The sequence below is a fragment of the Cibotium barometz genome, chromosome 43, assembly GCF_041138505.1.
Source record: "Cibotium barometz isolate CiBa-2024 chromosome 43, ASM4113850v1, whole genome shotgun sequence".
NCBI lineage: Eukaryota > Viridiplantae > Streptophyta > Polypodiopsida > Cyatheales > Cibotiaceae > Cibotium > Cibotium barometz.
In genome coordinates, this window is record NC_141088.1 from 13,360,179 (window position 1) to 13,360,723 (window position 545).

General features: G+C 43.3%; 1 protein-coding gene across 1 annotated transcript in view; it reads right to left on the bottom strand.

Moving 5' to 3' along the window:
* LOC147613552 (myb family transcription factor EFM-like) overlaps window positions 1-304 on the bottom strand; it is a 5,009-nt gene extending 4,705 nt beyond the window's left edge. Inside the window, exon 1 of the mRNA XM_086781187.1 lies at window positions 1-304. This exon is cut by the window's left edge and continues 190 nt beyond it. Coding sequence (XP_086637313.1) covers window positions 1-15 — 15 coding nt within the window. The 5' untranslated portion in view covers window positions 16-304.
* Between the last annotated feature and the right edge of the window lie 241 nt (window positions 305-545).

Genomic DNA, 545 nt, shown 5'->3' on the forward strand with positions numbered 1-545 from the left:
TAATCCCATATTCATGATGGGAAGAATGCCTGCTAAACTTGATGTTTAGAGAGAGAGAGAGAGAGAGAGAGAGAGGGGGGGGCTGGTTATCAAGTGTCAAAAGAGCATTACAAGGAGGAGGTTGTGTGGGTAGTCTAGGGTCCAAAATAACATTAAACTATACTGCAGGGGTGAAAGAGGAAGATGATCTACATGAGCTTATCTGGCCGGTAATGAGAAGATCTATAAGAATTTACCCAGTCATCGGTGAGAATATCTAAAAGAGGTTACCTCTAGGTCGTGTGTGTGTGGGGGGTATGTGAGAGAGAGAGGAGGGGTGTGTGTGTGTGAGAGAGAGAGTGAGATGCTCTTGTGATCTTTAAAAAAGAAAGAATGGCTGCATTTCTCCCAACTATATAGTGAAAAATTGGAACCCATACTCAAAGTAGACCTTTACTACTTCTCCTAATCGGCCTAACTACCTGCTTGAATAGTTAGCTAGCCTTGATCCTCTAGACTACACGTTTGTGCTTGTGTGTTCCTACCCTAGAACTCCAACCTAGTGT